This window comes from Papio anubis, chromosome 20, assembly GCF_008728515.1.
Source record: "Papio anubis isolate 15944 chromosome 20, Panubis1.0, whole genome shotgun sequence".
In the NCBI taxonomy this organism is placed as follows: domain Eukaryota; kingdom Metazoa; phylum Chordata; class Mammalia; order Primates; family Cercopithecidae; genus Papio; species Papio anubis.
Genome location: NC_044995.1, coordinates 15,849,341 through 15,874,826, shown reverse-complemented (window position 1 = coordinate 15,874,826; position 25,486 = coordinate 15,849,341). Strand labels below are relative to the sequence as shown.

Genomic DNA, 25,486 nt, shown 5'->3' with positions numbered 1-25,486 from the left:
AGCCTCCAGCCAAGAGGCACTGTGTGTGGGGGAGGCCTCAGCTGCCACAGCCCTTAGAGCAGGTGGTCAGCACGTGGGGGGGTGGGGAAGGCGAGAAGGAGGTTCCCGGCAACAGATGGCACAGGCAGGGCTGGGGCTTTCAGACAAGGGGGTGGGGGGGGGCTGGCCATCTGCACCTGGAGGCCGCTGGCAAGCTCCTCCCCCTCTCCCCGGAACCCTAGCGCAGAGAAAAGAGCTGGGGGAAGGGGAGGGTTGCTTTTATTCCGATTGAAGGTTCAGCTCCCCCCTCCCCCCGCACCCCTACCTCTCCAACACACTGAGAGGCTGGAACCCGGGAGAAGGCAGCTGTTGGAGGAGCGAGGGAGGCAGAGGTGAGGACTGCCTCCAGGACCACCATCTCGCCTTCCACGGCAGACTTGAGGCAGAGGTGAGGGCTCCCCCTGATGAGTCCGGATCTGAAAACGGCATGCAGGGGCCCAAGGCTCCCTCAAATGTTGGCACAGATAAGTTAACTGCTTCCCTGGCTTAGAGTTCCCGGATGCCCACTTTGGAGTGGGGAGGTGCAGGATCTAGGGCACGAAGTTGGGAGTTCCCCAGCCCCAGGGATGCTGAGCTCCTGGGCCAAGGAGGAGAGCCAGGCAAGACTGGGAAGCCCAGGGGGCTCCCCTGACCCAGGGCAGACGAGGAAGGGCTAAGAGGCACTACAGCAGGGTATGGCCTGCTTTGGGGACTGAATCCCCCATGGAGGCTGTCATGAGGGATCTGCCCAGGAGTCTCCTTTGGTGGGGAGGCTGCCGGCAGTGGCTGCGTCTGGCTGGCGACTGGCCCAGTAGCGGTGGTAGGTGTCCTGGAAGAGGTCCCTGCAGGCGATGTGGGCTTGGAGGCGGGCACAGGCCAGGAAAGCCCCTGCCAGCTTGCGGTGCAGGGCATAGGTCTCCTCGGGTGGGGGGCGCAGCCGGTGCCGCAGCAGCACCGGGATGAGGTCCTGGATGCGGCGGGCAGTTTCCCCCGACCCAAAGTCATAAGGGCCCTGGGTGGCGAAGGGCTCCCCCAGGATCATCACTGCCTCCACGTGGGCGTCGGAGAATGCCTGGGGGTGGGGTGGCGGGGGGCACAGCAAAGGCAGCCAGTGTGGACATAGAGCTCTCTGTATAACCCAGAAGCAACATGTAGCTTCCACTCCCTCCAGTCTCCACCATCAACACAAGCCCGGACTCCCCCAAGAGTGAGCAGCTTCCGCTCCTTCTAGAACCTGGACTAGACAAGCAGCTCCCTATTCCCCGAGTAAGCACCCCTCGCTTCCCCGCAGAGCCTCCAACAGACAAGTCGCCCTCTACTCTCTCTACAATAGAGAAGCGGCCCCTGCCCCTCCTGAACAGATCCACAGTGCCCATGTTCCCAGGGTTCCTGAGGAGTCAGGCCGCCGCCTCCCCCCACTCCTCCCACTCCTCCCCAAAGCCCCCAGCAAGAATAAGCATCCATCCTAGAGTCCCCCACTGCCTGGGTATAGACAGAGAGCCTCTATTCTCCCTAGTAGAGACAAGCCCCTCCTAAAGCCCCCAGTCCCCAGGTATAGACATGCCCCATACCCCACTCGCGTTCCTCAGTGGAGATAAGCAGCCCCCCACTGTACCCCACCAACAGACACCCGTCTCTTTCTCCTCCAGTGTCTCCCCACCTTGGTTTCAAAGCCTGTGAGGAATTTGAGGTCTCTGGACTTCTGTAGGACACGGTCTCTGTCTCCGTCAGCTGCAGCCTTCACCACCTGGGGAGACGGGTGGGAGTTAGAAGGACAAAGGCCGGGGCTCAAGGGGGCTCTGAAGAAGAGGAGCTGGAAGCCTGGGCCTCCCGTGTATCCACCTCCATTCTCATCTGCCTGGGCCCTCCCTCACCTGGAAGCTTCCTGCTCCCCACTCTGCCGGTCTGTGACTCCCTTAAAGACTGTTCCAGAGCCTGGAGTGGAGGTGGGCAGGGATCCTGCCCACCTAGCTGGCAGTGTGGGGCCTGCCCGGGAACTGCCACAGTGAAACAGTGCAAGGAACAAGTGTCAGGGCTGCTGGTGGGTCCAAACACTCAACTGGACGGGTGTGAGCGTGACCCAGAACTGCATCCAAAGTTGCCAGGGGCCACCTCTCTGTCTCCTGCACTGGACTTTAAGCCCTGTGAGAGCGGCCGGGCGCGGTGGCTCAAGCCTGTAATCCCAGCACTTTGGGAGGCCGAGACGGGCGGATCACGAGGTCAGGAGATCAAGACCATCCTGGCTAACACGGTGAAACCCCGTCTCTACTAAAAAATACAAAAAAAACTAGCCGGGCGAGGTGGCGGGCGCCTGTAGTCCCAGCTGCTCGGGAGGCTGAGGCAGGAGAATGGCGTGAACCTGGGAGGCGGAGCTTGCAGTGAGCTGAGATCCGGCCACTGCACTCCAGCCCGGGCGACAGAGCGAGACTCTGTCTCAAAAAAAAAAAAAAAAGCCCTGTGAGAGCAAGGATCCCAGTTGGGTGTAGTCGCATGGGGCACAGGGTCTGGTGCTCAGGAGGCCCTGGGTGAACCTTGCTTTAGCAAATGAGTGTGTGAGCAGAGCAGCTCTCCAGCCATAAGCTCATACACACAGGGCAGGAGTTGTGGGCATAGACAGACACCCAGCTGGGGCCAGCTGGCTAGGGCTCCATCCCAGCTCTGCCACCTGCCGGCCTGTTGGGCCTCCACTTTCTCATCTGTGAAGTGGGGATGCTAAAAGTGTCTTCCTCATGGGGCTGTTGGGAGGATAAAGAAGGTGATGCCTGTGGCATGCCTGGTGCTGTGTCTCATGCAGGAAGCACCGAAAATATTATAATCTACCATTATTAAGAGGTGGGCATGGGGGTCCCAATTTCACAGAAGGGGAAGCAGACCCGGAATAGGGACTGGAACCTGGGTCACACCCCTCACCACTGGGTTGCCCGTTTTTGTGAGGAGAGGGGTTCGGGATTAATTCCATTCCCTCTCTGCTCCCCCTGCCCGAGCCTGTCTGGCCATCTGTCAGGCCTGTGGTCCTCAGAAGCCAGTGTGATGGGGCTTTTATAAACTGGCAAAGGCTGAGGCCTGGGTAGGAGGGGAGGGTGTCAGTGGGGAGCAAGATGTCCCAGCTACCTGAAGGGCCTTGGCTTTGTGCCTCGGTGGCCTGCGGAGAGGGCCCCAACGGGCCCATGTGTAAGGGGTTATCACCTCCTCTTCCTGTTCCCATCTCAGAGGTGGCCCCCCCAGTCCCCAGGCCCTGGACACCTCCATCGCTGACTTCCAGCCTGTCTGCTCCCATGGATTACCAGCTGGGCATCTCCCAGCCACCCCTCTGCCCTTCTCCACAGCTGCCCTGGGCTCCCAGCCCCCAGGTTTAGAGACCACTTCTTATTCAGAGGGAGTTTTAAAATTCTAACTGCATCCTTTCCCTGCTCAAATCTTTTTCCACGGCTCTGCAGAGCACCTGGATACAGTACGAGCTGCAGAGCGCGGCCTCCAAAATCCACAGTGATTTGCTGCAGCCTCGTCACTGGCTCCTGTGCTGCTCCACCACCTGCCCTCCCAGTCAGAATGGGAGCTTCCTTTGGGTCCTCTAGGGCCTTACTACTACAAGTGTGGTCCCCATACGGGTAGCCTTGGCATCACGTGGGCGCGTGTCAGAACACAGCATCTTACGCCCACCTCCAGACCAGAATCTTCACCTGCACAGGATCGCCAGCTTCACAGGCACATCTAAATCTGAGAAGTGCTGCTCTAATGGGAATATCCCTTATCACCGCCTGGCCTTGGCACATGTTGTCTATCTGGAATACCCTCCGAGCCTTTTCCCAATTGGCCCCCCTCATCCCTCAGGTCCCGACGCTGACAATCCCTCCTCTAGGAAGCCCTCCCTGGCTCCCCAGGCTGGGTCAGGCTCCTCCTCTGGGTTCACAGTCCCCTGTGCTTCCCCCATTCCAGCCTTATCCATGCTGGGTCCTCACTGTCCCCTCACTGGACTATGAGTTCTGTGAGGAGGGGCCTAGGCTGGGCCCAGGTCACTGCTGTGTCTCCAGCTTTGCCTAGAATACAGCTGGGCACAGAGAGGGGTCAGAAAACATTTAGATTGGCTGGGCAGGGGGGCTCATGCCTGTAATCCCAGCACTGTGGGAGGCCAAGGCAGGAGGATCATCTGAGGTCAGGAGTTCGAGACCAGCCTGGGCAACATGGTGAAACCCCATCTCTACTAAAAATACAAAAATTAGCCGGGCGTGGTGGTATGCGCCTGTAATCCCAGCTATTCGAGAAGCTGAGGCAGGAGAATCGCTTGAACACAGGAGGTGGAGGTTGTGGTGAGCCAAGATCACGCCACTGTACTCCAGCCTGGGCGACAGAGCAAGACACTGTCTCAATTAAAAAAAGAAAAGAGGCTGGGCGCGGTGGCTCAAGCCTGTAATCCCAGCACTTTGGGAGGCCGAGACGGGCGGATCACGAGGTCAGGAGATCGAGACCATCCTGGCTAACACGGTGAAACCCCGTCTCTACTAAAAAATACAAAAAACTAGCCGGGCGAAGTGGCGGTTGCCTGTAGTCCCAGCTACTCGGGAGGCTGAGGCAGGAGAATGGCGTAAACCCGAGAGGAGGAGCTTGCAGTGAGCTGAGATCCGGCCACTGCACTCCAGCCTGGGTGACAGAGCGAGACTCCGTCTCAAAAAAAAAAAAAAAAAAAAAAAGAAAAGAAAAGAAAAGAAAACGTTTAGATTGATGGCTACATGATTAGAGGACCCAGGGCAAATGTCTAATCTCAACAATTAAGGAAATGGTGTTCTCTGCAGCCTCCAAGACAAACTGACCCCAGTGGGTGGGAGAGACGAGCAAAGTACGTGAGGAAGCGCCTCCTGTAGACAGTTGCCCCCAGGGACACACACCTGGGCTGGACACCAGGGCCCTGGACAGCGTGGGGTCTGGAGAGGTGACAAGATGGTCACTGTGGGCCTTCCTCTTAGGAGGGAGCTGGGCAGTGGTTGGAAGCTTGGACTCTGGACCTGGACTACCTGAATTTGAATCCCAAGTCTGCTGTGATCTTGGGGAGGTGACTTAATCTCTCTAGGACCTAGTTACTTCATCTGTAAAATGGGCCTAAAAATGGTCCTTACCGCATTGCGTTGCTGTGTGGTTTAAATCGGTTACTATACGTAAGCACTAAAGATGGAGCCTGACATATTAAGTGCTTGGTGTGTGCTAGTTGCTACAAGTATTACTATTATTTGTTATTTCTTAATTCCAGAAACTGCATTTCTCCTTCTTACTCCTCTGCCTCAGTATATGGCCTGAGCCTCAGCCTTTCAGAGGCTCTGGGGTCTGGGGGAGACTCACCTCGATGTAATGGTCTGTGAACTCTGTCCCAAACTCCCGGCTTGCACCAAAGTCCAGCAGGGTCACCTGGAAGCAAGGAATGGTGAAAGGAATGCTGGGATCCCAGTCACACGCCCACCGTCTATTGGGGCAGCCAGGATCTGTCTTCCTCCCCATGACCTTGCCCGTTCCTGCCAGAGTCCCTGCCTGGCTGCCTGACTGGGCTCCTGGCCTCATCTCCACATTTCCAACCCACCCCCAGAAGGTAGCTGAAGGCTTTTATTATTTATGCAATAACAAATTTTAGACCCAGAAAAAAAATCAAGAGCATAATAAAATATACAGAAAAGTAAAATGAATACCCACAAATCCCACCACCCAGCACCCAGCCTAAAATATAAAATACTCCCCATCCGTCTGGGCGTGGTGGCTCATGCCTGTAGTCCCAGCACTTTGGGAGGCTGAGGTGGGTGGATCATGAGGTCAGGAGTTCAAGACTAGCAAGGCCAAGATGGTGAAACCTCATCTCTACTAGAAATACAAAAAATTAGCTAGGCATGGTGGTGGGCACCAGCTACTTGGGAGGCTGAGGTGGGAGAATCGCTTGAACCTGGGAGGTGGAGATTACAGTGAGCTGAGATCGCGCCATTACACTCCAGCCTGGGCAACAAGAGACAAACTCTGTCTCAAAAAAAAAATAATAAAAAAAAAGTGCTGTTGAAAACCAATAAATTGATGTCAGGACTCCTATCACTTGGAGTTGAGTAAACATATCTCTGGGGTATGAGCCTAGGAGGGGACACGGTGTATGCACATTGTGGAGAAAGAAGGGGCAAAGGCCTGGGGCTGGAGAGTCAGTAGAGCCACAGGATGCTCGGCAAAGGGTTCAGACTTGATTCTGAGGGGGCTGTGAAGCTGTGGGAGGGATATCTTGACCAGATTTGTGCTTTAGAAAGACCCCTCTGGGGACAAAATGGAGATAGACCACTTTGGAAAACCAGTTGGCAACCCCTGATAAAGGTAACAATGTATCCACCAACACTCAAGCCTGCAGGTCCAAACCTTCCCTCCAGGTCTTTGTACGCCCCCTGCCCTCTGCTGGGAACACTCTGCTCTCTGGATGGTTGTCTCCTTCTCCCCTGTCCTGTCTCAGCCTTTTTTTTTTTTTTTTTAAATAGAGTCGGGGGTCTCCCTTTGTTGCCCAGGCTGGTTTTAAATTTCTGGCCTCAAGGGATCCTCCTGCCTCAGCCTTCCGAAGTGCTGGAATTACAGGCATAAGCCACCATGCTCAACTCCGGTCTCAGCATTTTTTTTTTTTTTTTTTTTTTTTTTTTGTGAGACAGTCTTGCTCTGTCACCCAGGTTGGAGTGCAGTGGCACGATCTGGGCTCACTGCAGTCTCGACCTCCTGGGCTCAAGCATTCCTCCCACCTCAGCCTCCCAGTGGTCCCAGCTTTCATGGCACTTGCTTTAAGAAGCCTCCCTTAATCCCTGCTCACCCCACAGTGAGTCAGGCACGTTCCCTGGGATCCCATAGCTTGCTGTGCCTCCCCCAACTCCAGCCCCCACCCCTCTGCCTGTGCCTCCCCTATCCAGGTCCTGACCCATCTGGCCTGTGCTCCTCATTGTGGTTGGTACGAACCACTCTAGGTCATCACTGTGTGGTGCCAGGCCCCCCGCACTGGACTGGGCACTCTGAGAAGGCAAGGGTCAGGGATGTCTTTTTTTTTTTTTTTTTTTTTTTTTTTTTTGAGACGGAGTCTCGCGATGTGTCACCCAGGCTGGAGTGCAGTGGCGCGATCTCAGCTCACTGCAAGCTCCGCCTCCCAGGTTCACGCCATTCTCCTGCCTCAGCCTCCGAGTAGCTGGGACCACAGGCGCCCGCCACCTCGCCCGGCTAGCTTTTTGTATTTTTAGTAGAGACGGGGTTTCACCATGTTAGCCAGGATGGTCTCGATCTCCTGACCTCGTGATCCACCCGCCTCGGCCTCCCAAAGTGCTGGGATTACAGGCCAGGGATGTCTTTTTATTGCTATCAAGAGGCAGGGGCAGGTGATGGCGTGTTCTGTATGGATGACGAGTGTGGTAGCGATGGCTAACTGCCTTCCAAAAGCTGTACTTCCCCTCTGTGCTGTCACATTGCCACCGGGAACCACTGCCTAGCCAGGGACTCCATTTTCTAGCATGCCTTGCACCTAGGCAGGCCATGTGTCCAGCTCTCACTGATGGAATGGCAATGGAAGTGGTATGTCCATTGCCCTAGAATGAGCTTAGTGTATTTAGCCTGGGCATTACTTTTTCCACTCCTGGCCAAAGCAGTTAGGCAGGGGGCTACCCTCTCAATCTCTCTTACCCTTTCCTTGGGAAGCAGAGCATTGCGAGGCTCCAGGGATGGCAAAACCACAAAAGGGAAGGAGCCGGGTCCCTGAATCACCACTTGGAAAAGGGCCACCCCTGCCTGTTGTGGGGGTAATCAACTGCTATTGTGTTGAGCTACCGAAATATCAAGGAATAGTCGTTACAACAGCAAATGTACCCTGACACACATCACTAGGAACCAACCTGGTGGCTGGTGGCGTCATATAGGAAGTTGGCCCAGTTGGGGTCCGTCTGCATGAATCGGAACTCAAACAGCTCCCGCAGACACAGCGTCAGGAGCTGGAAGCAAATCTGGGGTGGGGAGGAGTAGCAGGCATCTTAGTGTGATCTCCCCTGTATCACCCTTGCTGGCCTGGAGAGGGACCATGAGCCTGGCCCACCCGCCCTGGGGCCATGCCCTTCCCACTGTGCTACCAGATGGCATACCTGGTTCCGCAGGTCCTGGCTCAGGCCCTGGCACTGGTCCAGGGGGACTCCTCCGGCCAGCTCCATGCCCAGCACCCGTGTCGTGCACAGCTCCTTAACCACAGCTGGCACCCGGAAGAAGGGGTCATTTGCCAGCAGCTGCCTGGGGCAGGAGGGAAGGGAGGAAGGGAACTTCGTGCTTCAGGCTTGTGACCCAGCTTGAGGCCTCCTCCTTGTGCTCTCAGAAGTCCTCCATGAACAGTAGGGGCCATGCCCTCCCTCCTGCCCATCTCTTGCCACTGTCTGCCCTGGGTGATGACCAACACCTGGCTGGACTGAGATTTAACAAGTATCTCCAAGGTGCCTACTCTGCACCTGTCCCTAAACTGGGTGCTGTTGGAAACCCAGTTACCACTTCCCTACCTGAAACCCTTCTATGACTTCTGGTTGCCCCAGAAGGATGAGTTCAGGTGTATTTCAGCCTTTGCATTACTTTTTTCATTAATTTATTAATTCATTCATCCCCATAGTGGTCACTGGTATCAAAATCTGTGAAGTCTATAGTGATACCCATGGGTCACTCCTTGCAATCGCTACTCTGAACACAGGTAAACAACAGGAAAGAATCCTCTGTGTCCATCCCTGTGCTAAATGATGCTGGGGACAGAGCAGTGAATGAACCAGTCCCTGGACCTGGCCCCCAACCCCGAGACCACACTCTCACAAACAGACGGATTATAGATTGAGGTAAGTGTGTTAGCTGGGTGCGGTGGCTTAGACCTGTAATCCCAGCAGTTTCAGACACCGAGGTGGGAGAATCGCTTGAGCCCAGGATTCAAGATCAGCCTGGGCAACATGGTGAAACCACGTCTTTACGAAAAACTACAAAAATCAGCTGGGCACGGTGGCCTGCACCTGTGGTCCCAGCTACTCAGGAGGCTGAGGCGGGAGAATCACTTGAGCCTGGAAGGTCGAGGCTGGAGTGAGCTGTGATCTCACCACTATATTCCAGCCTGGAAAACAGAGTGAGACTCTGTCTCAAAAGAAATAAAATAAGTATGTCCATGTAAGATTTGGGAGGCAGAGAATATGAGCGAGGCCTCTGGTTGACGACCCATGGGATGGCTGGAGGAAAGTGAGGGGGAACAGGAGGGTAGTGTGGGGTTTTACCCTAAGGGCACCGGGGAATCCTGTGGGGATCGGGGGTCTCTGGCCCATCACCCCACTTCACACTCTCCTCCTCAAACTCCTCCTTTGGGGTTTGTATTTTTGTCCTTGTTGATAAAAATCTCTGAACTGCTCCTCATGAACCGGAGCCATACTGGGCATTTAATTGGCACACTCCCCTTTCATCCTCACTCCACAGTGAGTGGATGCTCTCTGGAGACTACTGTACAGATTGTATGGATGCAGGCCATGCAACCCAGTAAGGGCTGACCCAGGATTTCATTCCGCATCTGAGTCTAGAGTATGTGCTTCTAACCACTGCCTTCTACTGATCTTTCACTCTCTGTCTACAGAGCTTGGCACGTTTTAGGCTGTCAATAAATGTGTGAGCCACACTGTGGAGGATCCCACTGAGGTGCCATTAATTGCTACACATCAGGATGTCTCCAAGATATAACCACATTATTCCATATAGCCATGGTTCATGCATTTTCACTGCTATGAAATATTCCACAGATGAATACAGCATTGCTTCTTTGTCCACCCTGCTGGATAAACTTGATGGATATGGGTTGTTTCCAGTTTGGGGCTGTTGCAGACAGAGCTGCTGTGAGCATTCTAGAATAGTCTGATGGTGTATACTGGCATAAGGGTCCCTAGAGTGCTCAGCAGGGAGGGCAATCGTTGGCTTGCAGAGTTCATGAATATAAGGGCTTATGTGATGATGCCAACCTATTCTCAAAATGCTTCTACCACCTTCTCCCCCAACCCGCGGTGCAGAAGGGATGCTGTGGAGCCCACTCTCTCCACCTCCCAGTGCTATGGGCTCCTTGGTCTCCATTAGTCCAGCGGAGGTAAGAGTGTGTCATCGCGTAATTAAGTGCCTGTGTCGGACCATGGTGGGTATGTGGCCCATCTCACAGAGAAGACTGCCGCTTGGGAAGTGACCTGCCCAAGCTCACAGAGGACAAAGGCAGTAAATGAAGTGATGGATGAGTGGACGGATGGATGACCAATGATTGAAAGAGAGAGTCTGCCCCACCCCACAGCTCCAGCTGCCAGAAGCTGAGGGGCAGCTACTTCCCAACCAGCCTGGGAGGGAAGGAAGGAGGGAAGCCCAGGGGACTCAGCTCACCTGAAATTCTGGGCACAAGCTGCCTCACGACGGTAGTCACACTCCCAAGCCAGCTCCTGCTGCAAGGCCTGCAGGCTCTGCTCGGCAAATAGGCCTGCGGGGGAGGCGTGTCAGCCAGGGAAGAGCCCGGGGTGCGCCCACTGGTGGATGCCTTCTCCTGCCAACCCTCCCTCTTCTGCCTCCCGCACTGTCCTTCGCAGCTCCTGCTCCAGGCCTGTAACTCACATCTGTCCCTCTCCTGTCTCCCGTGCAGCTCCTGCTCCAGGCCTCTGACCTGCATCTGTCCCTCTCCTGTCTCCCCCGCTGTCCCTTGCAGCTCCTGCTCCAGGCCTCTGACCTGCATCGTATCATCTGTCTACACATTTCCCTCGTCCTTCACAGCACCGCGGGGTTCCCGGGGTCTTCTGAAGCCTTTCCTGGGCTGTCTCTTGCGTGTGCTTGCACCCCAGTCCCTGGCAGCTCTTTCAGAGTCACGCTCGCCCGCTCGCCCCTATTCTGTCTCCTTTTCATACTCACTCTCACGTTGATCACTGCCTTTGAATCTCGCTTCTAGGCCTGGCTTTCCCTGTCCCTCTCCGTCTCTTACACAAACACAACCCGCCCTCCTTTCTTCAGGCGCCTCCTCATGTGCCATCCCCAGGACTGTCCTTTTCTGCTCTGCCGCACCTACAACCCCGCTCGCTGCATGCACACCCTCTGCGAGTCTGCTGCTGGATCTTGGCCCTGGGCTCCCGTCTCTCCCAGGCTCTGTTAAAATCCGTGAGGCTTTTCTCACACCTGCTCATGCTCCCTGGGCTCTCCCTGCCTTGGTGTCCTTTCTGTCTCTCACACTCCCACTCATGACGCCAGCACACCCTGCCCGTGCTCTTCTCTGGGCTCCCCCTCCTGCTTGCTCTCTGTGGGCACAGCCCCTTCGGGAGGTCAGCAGAGGAGTGGGTGGGCGCCTCACCCGCGGGCAGGGCTGTGCTCATCTTGAGTACCGCCAGAAGGTTCTGGACATCGCTCTGAATGCTCTGGGCTACGCCGGGGTACTGTAAAGGGAGAGGGGAGGGAAGGAAGGTGGAAGTCACTCCTCTGGGCTAGCAGGGTGCCCGCCTCGACCCTGCCCGGCCTCCCCTCTCACCTGGATCTTCACGGCCACCTCCGTCCCGTCCTTCAGCAGGCCCTGGTGCACCTGCCCAATTGAGGCAGCGGCAAAGGGCACCTCCTCCAAGAAGGCCACTTTGGCCTGCCAGTCCCTGCCAAGCTCCTCTTCAAGAACTCTCTGCGGGGAGTGGTCACAGCCGTCATCATCGCGGCAGAGTTCATTCCCCAGGCTGAGTGCTTTACGTGTTGATAACCCCAGCACTCACCACACGCAGGGCCCTGGGCTAAGCTCTTAGCTGCCACCCCCTTTACAGATGAGGAAACTGAGGCTCAGAGAGAATTCCCTTGTGCAAGCGACTAGGCCCGCACTGGCAGACTGTGAGGCTCAGCCCAGCCTGTGTCCCCTGAACCTGGACTCCCTGGGCTGTTGTGGGGATTGCTATTATTTATAATTAAGACTCATAACAATCCTTTTTTTTTTTTTTTGAGACAGGGTCTCGCTCTGTAGCCCAGGCTGGAGTGCAGTGGCACCCTCACGGCTCACTCATCAACCTCCCCAGCTCAAGTCATCTTCCTGCCTCCTGAGTAGCTGGGACTACAGATACGTGCCACTGTGCCCAGTTAATTATTACTGTTATTATATTTAGTAGAGACAAGGTCTCACTATGTTGCCCAGGGTGGTCTGGAAGTCCTGAGCTCAAGCGATCCTCCAGCCTCAGCCTCCCAAAGTGCTGGGATTACAGGCATGAGCCATCACACGTGGTCAACCATCCTTTATTATGCTCTTATATGGTATTATTAACTCACAGTTAATGTGATCAAGAAGAGCTAAAATTCACAGTGGGCTTCCTGTGGGCCAGATCCTATTCAAAGTGGCCCAGAGAGAGTCAGTACCTGCCTGGGGCCACATGGCAGGTAAGCAGAACAGGGATGGGAGGGCAGGTGGGTGGCAGAATCCTGGATTCCATGCCTTACCCAGTTATTAGAACAGCTCATGTCCTGGGCACTTACTCGGTGCCAGGCACCGTGCCAACCTATTTACAGACACGATCTCCTTTAATTAAAGAAACAGTAATAATCACAGCTAACACCTGCATGTCACTCATGGTGAATCAGGCCGTTCTCAGTGCTCTGTGTAAACTGATTTATGTGACCCTATGATGTGGGTGTGGTTGTCACTATCACCATTTCCCAGGGAAGGGAACTGATGCTGAGAGGTCAGGCTGCTGTTCTCTCCTTTAATCACCACAGCAATGCTAGGAGGTGTGTACTTTGGTTATCCCCATTTTACAGCTGGAGAAAGTGAGGCTCAGAGGAAGGGAGTGAGGCAGTGAAGCCAGGAGGGTCAGGCAGGTCGGAGGAGATGGAGCCTGCCTCCCTCACCGCCCTCCCCCACCGGGCACTCACCAGCATCTGCCAGCGGGGCATGAAGTCGGCGCTCTGGCGGACCCGCTCGAAGATGCGCTGCAGCTGAGGACTGATGAAGCTGTTGTCTTGGAAGACAGTGGAACAAGGAGGGCAGTAAGCGAAGAGGTGAGGAAGGACCCCCATGTGAGTATCTGAAGTTGGGGCCTGTCGGTGGGTAGGGCTGGGGTGGAAGTGAGGTCAGGGGTCAGGGGTCGAGGGTCATGCTGTACCCTGGATGCTGAGCATCTGGCCAACCTTGAGGGCAGCCCCTCGAACTGTACATAAGGTCTGCACGATCCGCTCGGCATTGGCCTCCGACAGGAAGGGGCTGGAGTCCGGCCCAGAACCACCCTCTGGGGAGAGAACAACCATTAGAATTACAACCACAAATATCATCACTGCGGCCAGGCCTGGTGGCCCACGCCCGTAGTCCCAGCACATTGGGAGACCGAGGCAGGATGAATGCAGGAGTTTGAGACCAGCTTGGGCAATAATGACATCCTTTTTCTATTAAAAAAACATATATAGCATCTGCACACCAACAGGAATGGCTAAAATGAAATACAGAGGCCAGGCTTGTTGGCTCACGCCTGTAATCCCAACACTTTGGAAGGCCAACGCAGGAGGATAGCTTCAGTCCAGGAGTTCCAGACCAGCCTGGATAACAAAGCAAGACCCTGTCTCTGGGTGTATGGTGGCATGTGCCTGTAGTCCCCAGCTACTCAGGAGGCTGAGGCAGGAGGATTGCTTGAGCCCAGGAGGTTGAGGCTGCAGTGAGCCACCACTGCACTCCAGCCTGGGCAACCAAGCAAGACCCTGTCTCGGAAAAAAAAAAGAGAAATAAACATAAATTAAAACAAATTGCAGGAGAGTCAAAGAGTAACTACTACAGTATTGAATCGGTGAGCTACCACTACATACAACAGCCCAGGTGGGTCTCAAAAATGTAATGCTGAGTGAAAGCAGCCAGGTGCATGAAATCATCACCCAGTTAGGCTGATATAAAGAGCAAAACAAGGCCAAACAAATCCAGGGTCCAGGAGCCAAGACAGAGGTCACCCTTGGTGAGGGGAGTGACCAGGTAGGGACATGAGAAGGGCAACGATTCTCAAAATGTGGGCCAGGGGCCCCTGAGGGTCCCTGACACCGTTCAGAGGGGTCTGAGAGATCAAACTATTTTCATCATAACATTAAGATGTTATTTTCCCTTTTCTGCTCTCATGTCTCTAAGAACATTCACTGGAGTTCTCCAGAGGCTCCAGGACATGTGAGGACATCATCAGGCTGACAGCTGATGGAATGTGTACGTGTGTACTCTTGTATTTTAAAAACATCTCTGTATTCTTTTGTGTTTTTGAGACAGTGTGTCATGCTATCACCCAGGCTAGAGTGCAGCGGTGCAATCACAGCTCATTGTAGCCTCCTGGGCCCAAGTGATCCTCCTGCCTCAACCTCTTGAGTAGCTGGGACTATAGGTGGGCACCACCATGCCTGGCTAATATTTTTACTTTCTGTAAAAATGGGGCCTCGCTATGTCACTCAGACTGGTCTCAAATTCCTGACCTCAAGAGATCCTCCTGCCCCAGCTTCCCAAAGTGTTGGGATTATAGGCGTAAGCCACTGCACTTGACCTAAAAATTTCTCAGTTTTAATCTCTAATATGGTAAACATCAATAACTATAACCCACATAAACAAGCTCTTTGGGGGCTCATTCTAATTTTAACAGTTTTATTGAGAAATAATTCACATACTATATAATTTATCATTTAAATTATATAATTCAATGATTAGTAGTATATTCATAGAGTTGTGCAAGCATCACCAGAATCAATTTTAGGACAGTCACACCACCCAAAAAAGAAACCTGGCTGGGTGTGGTGGCTCATGCCTGTAATCCCAGCACTTTGGGATGTCGAAGCGGGAAGATCACTTGAGCTCATGAGTTTGAGACCAGCCTGGGCAAAGTGGTAAAACTCTGTCTCTATAAAAAATACAAAAATTAGCCGGACATGGTGGTGCACGCCTATAGTCCCAGCTACTCAGGAGGCTGAGGCAGGAGGATCACTTGGACCCAGGAGGTAGAGGTTATAGTGAGCCGTGATCCCGCCACTGCACTCTAGCCTGGGTGACAGAGTGAGACCTTGTCTCAAAAAAAGAAAAAAAAAAAAAAAAAAAAAGAAACCCTATACCCATTAGCAGTCACTCCTCATTTTCCCCAATCTCCCCAGGCCTTGACAACCACTAATCTACTTTATGTCCCTACAGATTTTCCTATTTTGTACATTTCATATTAATGGAATCATTCAATATATGGTTTTTCTGTGTGTGGCTGCTTTCACTTGTGTTTTTTTCTTTTTTGAAACAGTGTCTCGCTCTGTCTCCAAGGCTGGAGTACAATGGCACGATCTCGGTTCACTGCGACCTCCGCCTCCCAGGTTCAAGCAATTCTCCTGCCTCAGTCCCCCAAGTAGCTGGGGTTACAGGCGCCCGCCACCACACCCAGCTAATTTTTTGTATTTTTAGTAGAGTCAGGATTTCGCCATATTGGCCAGGCTGGTCTTGAACTACTGACCTTAGGTGATCCACCCGCCTCGGCCTCCCAAAGTGCTGGGATTACAGGCGTTAGCCACCGCGCCCGGCCTCACTCAGTGTTTTCAAGATTCATCTACATTGGAGCATGTGTCAGCCCTTCATTCCTTTTTATGGCTGGATAATATTCCATCGTATGCATATCACAGTTTATTCATCCATTCATCAGTTTTAAGGGTATGCAGGGATCCTGAGTCCAAGCAGTTTGAGAGCTGCTGTTCTAGGGTTTCTTGCTGTGGGGACAGACATATCTACTTGGTGAAAATGCACCAAGCCATACACTTACAGGTATGTGTACCTGGGTTTATATGCAAATTACATTTCAGCTTTGGCAAAGTGTTTTTTCTTTTTTTAATATGAACACTTTATGAACTTGTGTGTCATCTTTGCACAGAGGCCATGCTAATCTTCTCTGTCTTATTTCAATTTTTATTTATATGTGATGCTGAAGTAAGCACAGCACAACAAAGCAATTCTTAGGCTTTTATTAATTTTGAAGGCCAGTTGTGGTGGCTCACAGCTATAATCTCAGCACTTTAGGAGGCCAAGGTAAGAGGATCTCTTGAGCCCAGAAGTTCAAAGCTTCAGTGAGCCATGATTGCACCACTGCACTCCAGCCTGGGTGACAGCAAGACTCTATCTCTTAAAATTTGAAATAAAATAAAATTTTATTGAGGTCATTATTGAGCTGTTCCAGGCAGAATCCTAAGTATCTTTGTGGATTCTCTGTCTGAATGCCCACAGTCACACCAGGAAGTAAGAACTATCAATCCTTTAATTTTCAAGGTGAGAAAGCAAGAGACTCAGAGAGGTGCAGCACCTAGCCCTGGGTCACACAGCATGGAAGTGGCAGAGTTGGGTGTAGACTCAGGCTGGTCCTACCCAAACCCTAATCCTCCACCTACCCTCAACTTTTTGTTTTGAAAAAAATATCCAGGCTGGGTGTGGTGGCTCATGCCTGTAATCCCAGCACTTTGGGAGGCCGAGCAGGGAGGATCACTTGAGGCTAGGAGTTCCAGACCGGCCTGGGCAACACGGCAAAACCCTCTCTCTACAAAAAATACAAAAAATTAGCCAGGCGTGGTGGCACGTGTCTATAATCCCAGCTACTCAGGAGGCTGAGGTGGGAGGATCACCTGAGCCCGGGGAAGTCATGGCTGCAGTGAGCCGTGATCGTACCACTGAATTCCAGCTTGGGTGACACAGCAAGACCCTGTCTCAAAAAAAAAAAAAAAAAAAAAAAGAAACAAAAAAATCCAAACAGAAAAGTCATATGTATGATATCGTGAACACCTGCACACCCGCACACCCTCCATCTCGATTCAACATGGTACCATTCTGCTTCATCTGCTTTATCTGTGTGTGTACCCACACACTTACTATTATTATTTTATGCTGACCCACTTACATGTAGTTGCACTTAAGCTTTGCTAAGAATAAGGATATTCCCCTACACAATCACAGTACCATAATCACATGTAAGAAAATTAACACCGATTCCCTAAAATTTGCCATCCAGTCCATATTCAGATTTTCCATTTGTCCCCAAAAAGTCTTTCATGGCTGTATTTTCCAAAGTGATATCCAATCATGGTTCAGATGCTCCATTTGTCAAATAATGTCTCTTTCGTCTCTTTTTAATCTAGAATATCCACCCCCAGTTGTTCAAGACATTGACTTGTTGAGGGATCCTCCACCTACCCTCAGCTTTTTATTTTATTTTTTATAACTGCAAATGCTACACATCTAATTCCATCTCTGAAGTACACAGACCCTTGCTGACACTTCTATTTTCAGCTTTCCGCTCCTGCTCCGAGTTAGGAACTCCCAATGGCTTAAATTTTTTCTCAGATAATCTAGTATGTGGCCAGGCGCAGTGGCTCATGCGATAATCCCAGCACTTTGGGAGGCCGAGGTGGATCACGAGGTCAGGAGTTTGAGACCAGCCTGGCCAACATGTCGAAACCGTCTCTACTAAAAATACAAAAATTAACCAGGCGTGGTAGCATGGGCCTATAATCCCAGCTACTCAGGAGGCTGAGGCAGGAGAATCACTTGAACCCAGGAGGTGGAGGTAGCAGTGAGCTGAGACTGTGCCGAGGCTGAGGCAGGAGAATCACTTGAACCCAGGAGGTGGAGGTAGCAGTGAGCTGAGACTGTGCCATCGCACTCCAGCCTGAGCGACAGAGCGAGACTCCATCTCAAAAAAAAAAAAAAGAAATCTAATATGCTTCTCTTAATCATGACCCTGATAGTGGTTTAGGGTTGTTCAAAGCACTTCACAATGACTCTAAGAGGTGGGGAAATTATCATGACTTCCATCTTCCGGATGAGGAAACTGGAGCTCAGAGGGGTGAAGTCACTTGCCCCCAGTCACACAGCAAAGCCAGGATCTGAACCCAGGCAGTGTGGCTCACTCACCTGATTGCAGACGACCTCCTGGCAGGGACTTCTTAGCCATCTCGGCCAGCGCTCCCAGCCCCAAGCCCACAGCCAGTCCTGGAGGGAAAGAGAAAAACATGAGAGACCGTTTGCCTGGGCTGCCCCGCACCTAACCCACTCTCCTTTCCTGGTTTTTCTCCAAGAATGCTTGTCTCCCAACTTTTTTTTTTTTTCTTTTATTTGAGATGGAGTCTCGCTCTGTCTCCCAGGCTGGAGTGCAGTGGCACAATCTTGGCTCACTGCAACCTCCACCTCCCAGGTTTAAGCGATTCTCCTGCCTCAGCCTCCCTACTAGCTGGGATTACAGGCATGCACCACCATACCTGGCTAAATTTTTTTGGTATTTTTAGTAGAGACGGGGTTTCACCATGTTGGCCAGGCTGGTCTCGAACTCCTGACCTCAGGTGATCCTGCCGCCTTGGCCTCCCAAAGTGCTGGGATTACAGGCCTGAGCCACCGCACCTGGCTTTGTCTCCCAATTCTTTGTATCTCTGTCTCCAAATCAGTCTCTGACTCTTCTTCCTGCACGGGGCTCCCTTTAAGGCACAGCTTCCTCTTTAACCCTTTCTCCACGTCTCTGTCTCCCTCCCAGCAGTTCTTAGGCCTGGCTGCATATTCCAATTACCAGAGGAGCTCCAGTAAATATAATGCCCAGACTCCACTCCCAAAATTCTGATTAAATTGGCCTGAGACGTGGGAATTTGTGCTTTGTTTAAAAGCACCTCAGATAATTCTAATGTGCAGCCAAGGTTAAGAAGGCCCCTCGGCCAGGCACGGTGGCTCATGCCTGTAATCCCAGCACTTTGGGAGGCCAAGGCGGACAAGTTACCTGAGCTCAGGAGTTCGAGACCAGCCTGGCCAACATGGAGAAACCCTGTCTCTACTAAATATACAAAATCAGCCGGGCACAGTGGCGCATGCCCATAATCCCAGCTACTCAGGAGGCTGAGGCAGGAGAATCACTTGAACCCGGGAGGTGGAGGTTGCAGTGAGCCGAGATCACACCATTGCACTCCAGCCTGGGCAACAAGAGTGAAACTCCGTCTCAGAAAAAAGAAGGCCCCAAAACAACTGTCCCAGGTCCCTTTGTCTTCTGGTGACTCTTCTTTCTCTGTCCACACCTCCTCTTCTTTCTGCTTATCTCTCTTTTTCTTTTTAAAGACAGGGTCTCACTCTGTCGCCCAGGCTGGAGTGCAGGAGCACCATCATAGCTCACTGCAGCCTCAAATTCCTGGGCTCAAGTGATCCTCTTGCCTCAGCCTCCCGAGTAGCTGTGACCACACGTGCATACCACCACGTTCACCCAATTTTATATTGAGACGTGGTCTCACTATGTTGCCCAGGCTGGTCTGGAATTCCTGAACTCATGTGATCTTCCTGCCTTGGCCTCCCAAAATGCTGCGATTACAGGTGTGGGCTACCAGGCTTAGCCTCTCCTTTTCTAAGCCAGTTATTTCTGCCTCTCTTCCCTTCTCCCCATTTGTCCTATCTAGGTCTCTTTTTCTCTTTTCCTCCCTTCGATGTTATCTGTCCATCTCTGATTTCCTCTGCTACCTCTCCTCTTGCCCCTAAAGACATCTCAGGTCTCCCTCCTTTTGTTGTCACCATCTCTGTCAATTACCATACCTGGCATTTTCTGTGTCCTTTCTACATGTCAGAGGCTGTTCCCAGTGCCTTCTGTGCACTTACTAATTTTTGTCCTTACATGAGGTCTCCACCTTCATAAAATATATTTTACAGAAAAACTTTCATTTTACAGAAAAGGAAATTGAGGTTCAGATAAGTGAAATAATTTGCCGAGAGTCACGTCACAAAGCAAGGACATAGCAGAGTCATCCCTTGATCCCTGGGCAGCCTGGTGCCAAAGCTCTAACCAGTGCCTTCGACTACCTCTGCAGACTGTGAATCTATCTATCTATCTATCTATCTATCTATCTATCTATCTGAGATCTAGTCTATCTACTCTTGTTGCCCAGGCTGGAGTGCAATGGCACGATCTTGACTCACCGCAATGTCCACCTCCTGGGTTCAAGCGAGTGAATCTATATTTTTAAAACCTGAACCAGGCCGGCCGCGGTAGCTCACACCTATAATCCCAGCACTTTGGGAGGCTTAGGCAGGTGGATCACGAGATCAAGAGTTTGAGACCAGCCTGATCAACATGGTGAAACCCCGTCTCTACTAAAAATACAGAAATTAGCAGCCAGGTGCAGTGGCTCATGTCTGTAATCCTGGCACTTTGGGAGGCCAAGGTGGGCGGATCACGAGGTCAGGAGATCGAGAACATCCTGGCCAACATGGTGAAACCCCGTCTCTACTAAAATACAAAAAAAAAAAAAAACCGGCCGGGCGCGGTGGCTCAAGCCTGTAATCCCAGCACTTTGGGAGGCCGAGATGGGTGGATCACGAGGTCAGGAGATCGAGACCATCCTGGCTAACATGGTGAAACCCCGTCTCTACTAAAAAATACAAAAAGCTAGCCGGGCGAGGTGGCGGGTGCCTGTAGTCCCAGCTACTCGGGAGGCTGAGGCCGGAGAATGGCGTGAACCCAGGAGGCGGAGCTTGCAGTGAGCTGAGATCGCGCCACTGCACTCCAGCCTGGGCTACAGAGCGAGACTCTGTCTCAAAAAAAAAAAAAAAAAAACCAAAAAAACAAAAAACAAGTTTGGAGTGGTGGCATGCACCTGTAACCCCCGCTACTTGGGAGGCTGCGCCAGGAGAATTGCTTGAACCCAGGAGGTGGAGGTTGCAGTGAGCTGAGATTGCACCACTGCACTCCAGCCTGGGTGACAGAGCAAGACTCTGTCTCAAAAAACAAAAACTTGAACCATGATCAGCAGTAAAGAAGACATTTACATTATAACCAGTGCAGGCCAAGGTATATGTTTCATGAAACAAGACTTTCCCCTGCTCTACAGGTGCACGCATATTTTCTGTCCTATTCTTCTTTTTAAATGCTGGTTGCAACCCACTAAATTATTTCATGTGACCTGCATGACATCCGGCTATGTAACCCAAAGTCAAGTTACCTCCCCTCTGTTAGCCTCAATGTCCTCATCTACAGAATAGAAATAAACACTCATTGATTCAGTGCAGCATGTGTGTATATGGGGCACTGCACCTTACAGGTTCTCAGTAAATGTTATTATGGCCGGGAGCAGTGGTTCATGCATAGAACCCCAGCACTTGGGGTGGCCGAGGCAGGAGGATCGCTTGAGACCAGGAGTTTGAGACCAACTTGGGCAACATCAGGAAACCCAATCTCTACCAAAAAAAATTTTTTTTTAATTACCCGGGCCAGGCACAGTGGCTTGCCGGGCAGGGTGGCTCACGCCTGTAATCCCAACACTTTGGAAGGCTGAGGTGGGTGGATCACTTGAGGTCAGGAGTTCGAGACCAGCCTGGCCAACACGGTGAAATCCCATCTCTACTAAAAGTTCGAAAATTAGCCAGGCGGCCGGGCGTGATGGCTCACGCCTGTAATCCCAGCACTTGGGGAGGCCGAGGCAGGCAGATCACAAAGTGAGGACATAGCAGAGTCATCCCTTGATCCCTGGGCAGCCTGGTGCCAAAGTTCTACCACTGCCTGACCAACGTGGTGAAACCCCGTCTCTACTAAAAATACAAAAATTAGTGGGGAGTGGTGGACGCGTGCCTGTAATCCCAGCTACTCAGGAGGCTGAGGCAAGAGAATCGGCTTGAACCTGGGAGGTGGAAGTTGCAGTGAGCCAAGATGGCGCCACTGCACTCCAGCCTGGGTGACAGAGGGAGACTCCGTCTCAAAAACAAAAAACAAAAAACAGAAAACAAATAACCAGGCATGGTGGCAGGCACCTGTAATTCCAGCTACTCAGGAGGCTGTGGCAGGAGAATTGCTTGAATGTGGGAGGCAGAGGTTGCAGTGAGCCAAGATGGTGCCACTGCACTCCAGCCTGGGCAACAGAGCGAGACTGTCTCAAAGAAAAAAAAAAAAAGTACCTGGGCGTGATGGTGCACAAGTGTGGTCCCAGCTACTCAGGAGGCTGAGGCGAGATAATTGCTTGAACCCAGGAGTTTGAGGCTGCAGTGATTGCGCCACTGCACTCCAGCTTGGGTGCGGTGGCTCAAGCCTGTAATCCCAGCACTTTGGGAGGCCGAGACGGGCGGATCACGAAGTCAGGAGTTCGAGACCATCCTGGTTAACACGGTGAAACCCCGTCTCTACTAAAAAATACAAAAAACTAGCCGGGCGAGGTGGCGGGCGCCTGTAGTCCCAGCTACTCGGGAGGCTGAGGCAGGAGAATGGCGTGAACCCGGGAGGCGGAGCTTGCAGTGAGCTGAGATCCGGCCATTGCACTCCAGCCTGGGCGACAGAGCGAGACTCTGTCTCAAAAAAAAAAAAAAAAAAGAAAAAAAAAGAAATCATCATTTACATTCCTCTCAATTTCTCTTGGCTTTGCAGGCCCCTGCCTTTCTCTCTCTTTCTCTGTCTCTCTCTCTTTCCTGTCTGATTCATCCTCTCCCTTGCTTCAATCTGTAAATGTTGCCTCTTCTAATCGAGGTCACACAAAGATCCCCCAAAGTCACACCTACCCCCAAAGTTGGCCAAGCGGCTGATGCGGGAGGCAGGCACCTTGCGTTCTCGAGAGCGGTCACTCAGCTGGGAAATGGGGACAAGGTCTGAGTGTGGGAAAGTGGACATCCTGCCCAGAGAGTGCAGCCACCCTGCCACCACACCCTTCCCCAAGTTCACAGGGCCAGCAGTTTTCGTGGGGTGTTGCTGGGTGGATGGGGGTAATGATACCTGAAGCCGGGGTGTCTTCCTGGGACGGGCCTCCCGTGCCCTGCGAATGTCCTCCTCACCCAGGCCTCTCCCAGGCCCACCCTGGTAAAACTTTTGGGCCCAAGAACCTCCACATGGTCCCTGCAAGAGACATACTTTGATTAGGAGGGGAGGACATGGGATCACCTGGCCCTTCTGGGCCCCTCCTGTCCTTTTACTCCACGAAGTCTCCCTCAGCCTCTTCCCCTTGGGGACCTGCTCCCCAGCCTCTTACCCAGTGGTAGGGCCCAGGCCCCAGGGCCCCACAAGGCCGACCAACAGTCTGGCCCAGCTGTCCACCGGTCCCCCGAAGTAGGCCCCCCACCTTCAGCCACATTGCCTGGAGGAGAAGAGGAGGGATTATTCAGGTGGGAGTTGCCTGGCTTCTTGGCCAGGCCCCCATGTTCCTCTGTGTCCACCCTCTCTGATTTCCACCCACCAAATACTTCCTCCACTATTAATAGATTCCCACAGTTTCTCCTGGTTCTCCCCTGGTTGCTAAGAACCCTTAGCTCTTCCTGCGCGCCTCTCAAAACCCACTTTCCCCCTCTCCCAACCCTCGCCGTTGCTAGGGTCCTCCCCCATTTCTAGACACCCACAGTTCCTCAGGGGCTACCTCTCCACTTTCTGAAACCCCCTTCGTTGCTATGCACCGCCTTCCCCTCTGTTGGCCCTGTAGGCACCCGCAATTCCTCCGGTGTCCCCCCGCCCGATCCCCACCCCGTTACTGGGCACCTCCACCCGTTGCTAAGCACCCACTGCTGTCAGCCTCCGATTCCTCAACTTGCTGGGGGCCTCCTGTGCTTCCGGGAGCCTCAGCATGCCCGCCCCCTTCGGCCAGCCAACCAATGGCGCGGCAGCAACTCGCTGACTGGCATGGAGTTTCCCCATCTGTGCGCGGGGGAACGGGCCAGGAGCTAGGCCCGAGCGTTGGAGTCGGGAATTAGGGTGGGCGTCCGGGGGCCCACCTTTGGGGATTGCTGAGTCATCGCGGGAGCGCAAGAGTGCCCTGTCTGCCCTTCCACTCACCTCAAAGTGCCTTGTACGCGACAGACCCGTCTGTTCCCTACACTTTCTTGCAAAGTCTCCCTTACAAACCTGACGCCTCTCTTCTGCACGCGTATCTTGCCAACCCCCCTTCTTATTTTTACCCCTGGCAGGCTCAACACATCTCCTATGAATACACATTCTTCCCAGCAAACATTTCCCTTGCACATGGAGCCCCTCCACTTTGCACAAACACCCACATTCTGGCACCCAACCTCCTTCCTTGCGCATATAAACCCCTTGCCTTGCTTGCCAACTGTTTCCCGCTCACGCCTTCAACTCTTTCGTGTACATACCCCCCCACACACACACTTGCACACTGAGGCTCTGTTCCCTCACACACCCTGCTCTCTCCGCTCCCCGCCCACCTGCGGGATGATGCGACTGGGAGCCCTCTGCTTCCTGTAGGCCTGACATTTCCCAGAACACACTCAGCCAAGATTCCCAGTGCTGAGTCAGGAACCTTGGCATCCCAGAAAACCAGCTCCCATCGTGTGTGTGTGTGTGTGTGTGTGTGTGCGCGCGCGCCTTAGAAAGCCTGCTCTCCCCACAACAGGCTGACTCACCCACTTCTCACAGTCTGGAATAGAAGCAGCTGGTTGGGGCATCTTTCCCACCACTGGGAGAGTTAGGGATGCCGATGCTTCCCCCACAAAACCCAGCTGTCCCAACCCCTCTTGTCGGGAATCAGGCCTCTTTGTCTCTATTCCTGTACTGTGTAACCTCAGAAAAGCCCTCATCCTTCTCTGAACTTCTCCTTCCCAACCTGTATGATGTACTGGGTGGGCTCCTGCCTTTGACGTCTCATTGGTCTGTGAAGAGGTGACTCATTTTAGAGCCTTGGACCTGTACCCAGTGTCTCCCCCAGCTGATTCAATTTCAAGACAATCCACCTCCTGTCCCCCTTCAGACGTGAAGGGCTGACTCAGGAGCTGGGTGGCAGCTCAGCCTCAGGGACAAAATGTATCAAAATCACCTAGGACAATAAATAATCCCACTGGGCTACAACTGACAGTGCCAGGCCTGGGGCCACGTGCTTCACATATATGAGATCATATCAGATAGCCCCGTAGCTGCAAACAAAGGGTAGAGGCCGGCGGATCTCTGAGCCTCCGTCCTCATGTGTAAAATGGAGCCCTGGCATCCCTATTGTTCAGTCTTGGAGAATGACCTGAAATCGTGTCAGGGTCTGATACAGAACAAGTGCTCTATACATGAGAGAGAGTTCTTACGGAAAATTAAATGGAGCGTAAGTCATTTGCTCAGGGTAGCGGAGCTGGGAACTGGCAGAGGAAGGTCTCGAACCCACAACCGTGGGATCTCCAAGTCTTTGAAAGTCTGTCCCGCCCCTGCGTGAAGAATGGGCGCAGGGCTGAACTCGTCACCAGGGGTTTTAGGGAAGGTTGAACTTGTCATTCAACTGTGTAGGGAGGGTGGATTACTCACAGGGGTGGAGGGAAGGGGCCCACTGGCGCGCCACCAGGACCCCAGTGCCCTAGATGCATACCTGGTCGCGCTCCGGACGCTCAGAGGCAAACCCCCTCCTCTTGGGAGGCGGAGTCAGACGAGGCTCCGTCTCGTTCCGTTGCGCCACGTCCGGTGGGGCGGGGCTTCGGGGCTTTCCCCTGTAAGGGGAGTATCGGTTAACCCTTGCGCAGCGGGGCGGGCTGGAGCTACGCGGGCCGGAACCCGAGAGTCGG

The 25,486-nt window shown here is 53.0% G+C and overlaps 1 protein-coding gene and 1 non-coding gene across 7 annotated transcripts; both read right to left on the bottom strand.

Annotated features, from left to right (window-relative positions):
• Positions 1-240: 240 nt before the first annotated feature.
• Positions 241-25,386, bottom strand: COQ8B (coenzyme Q8B). 6 transcript variants are annotated; one of them, XM_009194530.4, is made up of 15 exons: positions 25,294-25,386; positions 22,975-23,079; positions 22,722-22,841; positions 22,511-22,577; positions 17,918-17,995; positions 13,137-13,259; positions 12,907-12,992; positions 11,537-11,677; positions 11,363-11,444; positions 10,414-10,507; positions 8,133-8,274; positions 7,890-7,997; positions 5,350-5,415; positions 1,679-1,765; positions 241-1,090 (listed from the first exon to the last, which is right to left on the bottom strand). In XM_009194530.4, exons 2-15 carry the CDS (start codon positions 23,074-23,076, stop codon positions 752-754), a joined length of 1,635 nt encoding a protein of 544 aa, XP_009192794.1. In that variant the 5' UTR covers positions 23,077-23,079; positions 25,294-25,386; the 3' UTR covers positions 241-751. The 6 variants fall into 6 exon arrangements, with proteins under 6 accessions (XP_009192794.1, XP_009192798.1, XP_009192795.1 ...); XM_009194534.4 differs by lacking the exon at positions 25,294-25,386 and adding an exon at positions 24,155-24,986; XM_009194531.4 differs by lacking the exon at positions 25,294-25,386 and adding an exon at positions 23,769-24,117.
• LOC116271763 lies at positions 15,846-15,954 on the bottom strand. The gene has a single exon (XR_004180517.1). It is a non-coding gene; the product is annotated as a U6 spliceosomal RNA (small nuclear RNA).
• Positions 25,387-25,486: the final 100 nt, after the last annotated feature.

What these genes read in the sequence shown, in the direction of transcription:
- COQ8B (XM_009194531.4), bottom strand. Translation starts at nt 24,017, where the DNA reads ATGCGCAAGGAAGGAGGTTGGGTGCCAGAATGTGGGTGTTTGTGCAAA. An exon ending in AGGAGGTCGTCTGCAATCAG is followed by an intron (nt 13,260 to 17,917) that starts GTGAGTGAGCCA and finishes TTCTCTCCCCAG; the next exon opens with AGGGTGGTTCTGGGCCGGAC. An exon ending in TGCCCCGCTGGCAGATGCTG is followed by an intron (nt 11,678 to 12,906) that starts GTGAGTGCCCGG and finishes CACTCCCCGCAG; the next exon opens with AGAGTTCTTGAAGAGGAGCT.